The sequence below is a fragment of the Lottia gigantea genome, assembly GCF_000327385.1.
Source record: "Lottia gigantea unplaced genomic scaffold LOTGIsca_204, whole genome shotgun sequence".
NCBI lineage: Eukaryota > Metazoa > Mollusca > Gastropoda > Lottiidae > Lottia > Lottia gigantea.
The window spans coordinates 34450-39272 of NW_008708425.1; the positions used below are offsets into that span (position 1 = coordinate 34450).

General features: G+C 38.5%; 2 protein-coding genes across 2 annotated transcripts in view; both read right to left on the minus strand.

The window, feature by feature from the left end:
* Window positions 1–1245, minus strand: part of LOTGIDRAFT_174588 (hypothetical protein) — a gene marked incomplete at both ends in the record, with an annotated part of 6323 nt that extends 5078 nt beyond the window's left edge. Inside the window, one exon of the mRNA XM_009053929.1 lies at window positions 1197–1245. Coding sequence (XP_009052177.1) covers window positions 1197–1245 — 49 coding nt within the window. The remainder of the gene's footprint in view (window positions 1–1196) is intronic.
* A 533-nt stretch (window positions 1246–1778) lies between these two features.
* Window positions 1779–2966, minus strand: LOTGIDRAFT_174589 (hypothetical protein; the record flags this gene model as incomplete). Its single annotated transcript, XM_009053930.1, has 2 exons — window positions 1779–2049; window positions 2779–2966. 2 exons carry the CDS (start codon window positions 2964–2966, stop codon window positions 1779–1781), a joined length of 459 nt encoding a protein of 152 aa, XP_009052178.1.
* Window positions 2967–4823: the final 1857 nt, after the last annotated feature.

The following is a 4823-nucleotide window of genomic DNA, read 5'->3' on the forward strand; positions in this document are numbered from 1 at the left end:
ATATCAAGGTTCTTCATAGAAAAGGTCATAAGATATACATACACGAAGATCAAAAAGACACAAATATGGTAAAACTAAACTCAAATTTGAAAAAATCACGAATTTCAATTTTGCTTTAAAAAAGCAATTGTTCTATATCTATGTAAAGTGCATGAGAAGCACATTAGAAAACCGAAAAAATTAACCCTCTAGGATAATTAGGTCACGTGCTAGAGCAGTCCAAAGTTGCGAATTTGGCTTTTTACGGATAGCTATAAAACCGGAAGTACATGTCGGAGGTCAAAGGTCAAAGTATCAAATGATAGCCAAGGTCAATGACCTTTGACCCTATAAATGTCAAGGTCATCAAAGGTCAAGGTCACGAGATATACGCCATCAAATATTGAAAAAATTCAATCGCAAATTGCAAAAAAGCAAAATCGAAATTCAAAAATCGGCTTCCTGCGATCTCTCTTAATTTTTATGTTCTTTCATTTGACACCAAAATTTTGAAATTCGGTTCAGCCAAATTGGCTGAATAAAAATCGAAGAGTTTCAGGGAAATCAAAATGGCGGCCAAAGTTTCACGTCTGTTCCGGATTTTTTTTTCTTCGTTTTTTTGTCATAACTTTGTCTATCTATAAGCATAAATTTTTTTGTCCTATACAAATTACACCGGAAGATATTCAACCGGAAGTGAACATCGATTTCCTGTTTAAACCGGAAGTGAAATTGAAAATTTTACTGTACCATTTTGTTTACTTTCTTTAACTGTCTTTGCTCAATTTTTTTCAGATTAATCAGACAAAAAGCAAAAAAAATGAAAAAAATGCAAAATTTGGCAAAAAAAATATCTGCGACAAATTTTCGAATTTTGAAATTTTGAAACTGCTATTCTTTCAGATTTTGCCAGTAGATTCCAAAAATGCAAACCCAAAGAAAATCGACCGAAAAATACGACTTCTAGAGCCGATTAACTATTCTTGCTCATATTGAACTGTGGCACTTCCGGTTTTGCAAAAAAGATCCAAAATATATTTATGCACATCGTCGCCTATATCTAAGGTTCGTGAATATTGAATGGTTGCTGCAACTATTGTAGTCTAAGCTCAGGAAGGTGTGTAAATTTCGAAAAAAAAAAAAAAAAAAAAAAAAAAAAAAAAAGAATTGACATTTCGATAACAAACTGAAAGCAAAGTCCCACAATAAAAACATACCTAATATTGTTTGAGTTAATATTCCTATCAGTAACACAACTATCGCCATTTTAGTTTAAGGTTCTAATATATTTGATATAAGCTAGACAATCTATATTACTTCCTCATTCATATACAGGGGTGGAAGTTTAAAAAGAAAAGAAAAACAAGTATTCTATTACGAAAATGACTATTCACATGTAAATAAATCAGTTGTATAGTCAATGACTTACCTGTGGTATTGAACCATGACTATTCACTATACCATTTTAGCTAGATAGAGTGAAGTTTATTGCATTAGCATCGTTATAATATTATACAATAACTGTCGTTTACGTTTATACATAAAACATGAAACATTTATTCTTTACCTAACGTTTTCTGAACGATCATAGGACTTACTTAATGTTTTTTTTTTCTTTGCAGTTAAAATACAAATGTGACGTCACCCTTTGATCTTTGCTGATCAATATCCAACTTACTGGTACGGGCATCGTGCAAAGAGTACACTATTTTTTTAAATATGGCGGCAAATTTTGGACTGCTGTGACGCAAAGGGGTGAGAATGGCGTTATGAACTTTGGTTAATGTGGGACCTTAGAGCTAAAAATCGGAAACCGGTGATCCTGACAGAACTTTTGTTATCAGGCCCCTCAGCAGTAATTTAGGATGAGGATTTATTTCCACTGATTGACCCACTACGTCGGTCTTCGGAACAGCCGTGCTGGATCTCTTCCTCTTTGGTTTGGTATCCTTGGTTGATGGTTGTTGATTTGTGACGTGGTCGGCACATACTTTGGATACTGCGTCCATGACGTCTTTCGGGTTGATTTCACCAGCCTTGGTTCTTGAACTGATTGCTACTGCGACCAACCTGCAACAGAAATCAAAAAAATTAGTCTCATCCTTAAACTCCGGCGTGAATCCTTTCGGAGTTTGAGCCGGGGCCGGTTTGGGGCATTCGACCACGGGCTTGGGGGCAGCGGACACCGTGTTGGCCGAGACGTGATGGCGAACTTCTTGGGAGGATAAATTGTAGGTGTGCTGTATCCTTATTTCCGCACTTCTTGACAGGAACGAAGGACATTGTACGGAGTTGCTGGAGTGGATATCACTCAGACAATTCACGCACCGAACCTTCTTGGACTTGCACAGCTTGGTTTTGTGCCCCTCTCCACACTTTTCGCAGCAAATTTTGCTTCGACAGAACTTCTCCAAATGACCCAACTTCTGGCATCTTCGTGCCTTGGAGATGTGTGGGTGGAGCTGGTACCTGGAATATAAAAGGGGAAGAGGACCATTAGGTACTTTCCCGCTGGCGAAAGTTAGTTGGACAGTCCTAACGGACTTGCCCTCTCGAGGTTTGTAGAGGTAAAGCCCCTCTACTGCGTGATTGTGAAGCTTAAGGTCCTCCAGCAACTCACCCTCGGAGTACTCATTTATGGCGTCCCGTTCCGTTTTGTTGGAGGTGGACATGGCCGAGTCCACCTTCATCCCACACAGTGCGGTTTGGTTGGCAGCATAAACCTCATCTGCCAGGAACTCAAAGTTCAGCCTCACGTTACCGTTAGCCAGGACTTTGACCTCTGTAAGAGAGCTATACTTCCACTCTTTCCGGATGAAGTCGCCGATAACCTTCGACTTCGTGCTACCGAAAGTTTTGCCCCCGCTTGGCTTCACTATCACTACATTTGAGAATTCCGGCCTTGCTACCCTGGGTTGCATGGTAGCAGCTGGCCGACTCGCAATATCGGCATAGCTAACCTTGGTGGTTTGTTGGGAAGTGGCCATTTTGACTGAAAATGAAGGTTTAATTAGTACAAAAAAAATGAGAAAATACAATAAGAAAGATAATCGATATCTATCAAGAATGCCTTGCAGACTGTGCAAAAATTGATAGTATAAAATGAAAAAGAGAACAACGAAACAAAACGAAACCTAGTGAAAGCTTTGTGAGGACAGCTTGAATTTCTTCCGCCAAAGAAATTGTCGGCCGCCCAAAGAAATGAATAAAAAGGAACGAACTGGAATGTCTTACGAAGATAAACAGGTGGAGGTAAGGGCTAGATCAACAGTTTGGCATGAGTAATATATATATATAGTAATTTAAAAAAATCTTTTCATATATTCATTAAAAAAACGTACTTATAAATCCTAACATGATTTTTTCTTCTTTAAATATACATAGAGGCTTCATAGGCAAATTACACCATATATTAACAGACTGATATCATTTGTCTGCAGGAAACTGGGACAATCTCGGACCAAGATATTCTTGATCTTGAGGCTATCTCAGACTACACCCTGGTTAGATCCATTGGACCCAGTGCCATCTGTAGAGGTGTTGCCATTTTATACAAAAAGTCCATTGGACCCATCCACACCATCCTGAACCCTCAATTAGTAGGTAGATTCCTACACATCAAGTGTACTGTACATTTTTTAACATCGCTGACATCTATATTATTACTGGGGATTTCAACTTAATTGAAACAAAAGGATTCAAAAACAGATACGTGGAAAAACCAACCTCCACTTGCTCTCTCCAAACTCTCGGATATCAAGTCAGACTTTTTATTACATGAGAGCTTTCGCCATTTGTATCCGAGAACTAAACTATTCACATTTGTCAGGGGTGACACTGGAACTCGTATCGACCGTCTGCTCCTCTCTAAACATCATCTAAATTCCCTTAAAAAATAGAACATAACAACATCTCATACTCCGACCACAAATCGTTAACAGTGGAAGTGGGACTAGGGTCAAGCGGCTGGGGTAAAGGCAAGTGGAAACTCAACACCACACTACTTGACGAGCCCCAGTACATCGCACTAATCACAGAATTCTGGTGCTTCTGGCAGTTACAAAAGCCAGACTATCCTGACCAGCTTATTTGGTGGGAAACGGGGAAATGCCACATCAAAGACATTTCAATACAGTATAGTCGATGTCGATCTAAAAAAATCTCAGGGATAAACTCCTACAGTTAGAGAACCAAAAGATCGACATCGAAAATACTCATGACCTAAATAACGATCACGTTGGCAACATCCACCGCTGACTGATCGATGAAATTAAGTTGTTACAAAACACCATGAACAAAGGGACGTTAATCCGATCAAAAACTCCCTTTGAAACTAGCGATGAAGCAAATTTAGATATTTTTAGAAAAGTTGAGTTGGACAAAAAAGTTGGTTCCAAAAAGCAATTAGATAAAATTTCAGATATCACCGGCAAAATTCATACTAATAAAACAGATATTCTTAAAGCAGTTCAATCTTTCTATACAACCCTCTACACATCCGACTTCATCGCTAGGGACGTAATAACGGACTACATCGATCAGTACGAGGTCAATAGTCTACCGCCAGCAGAACAAACAAAAATCAATAATATTCTTATTACTAAATCAGAACTTTTTACAGCATTGAATGGGTTTCAAAACAAATTCCCGGGGATCGATGGGGTTCCCATGGAATTCTACTGCAAGTTTTGGCCCATTCTGCAGGACGATCTTCATGATACCATCAATAATATTTATTTTAGACATGAACTCTTTGACAGCATGAAGACGTCCATACTAACCATCAATTTCAAAAATAAAGGCTCAAAACCTGATTAAAAAACTACAGACCCATATATCTGCGA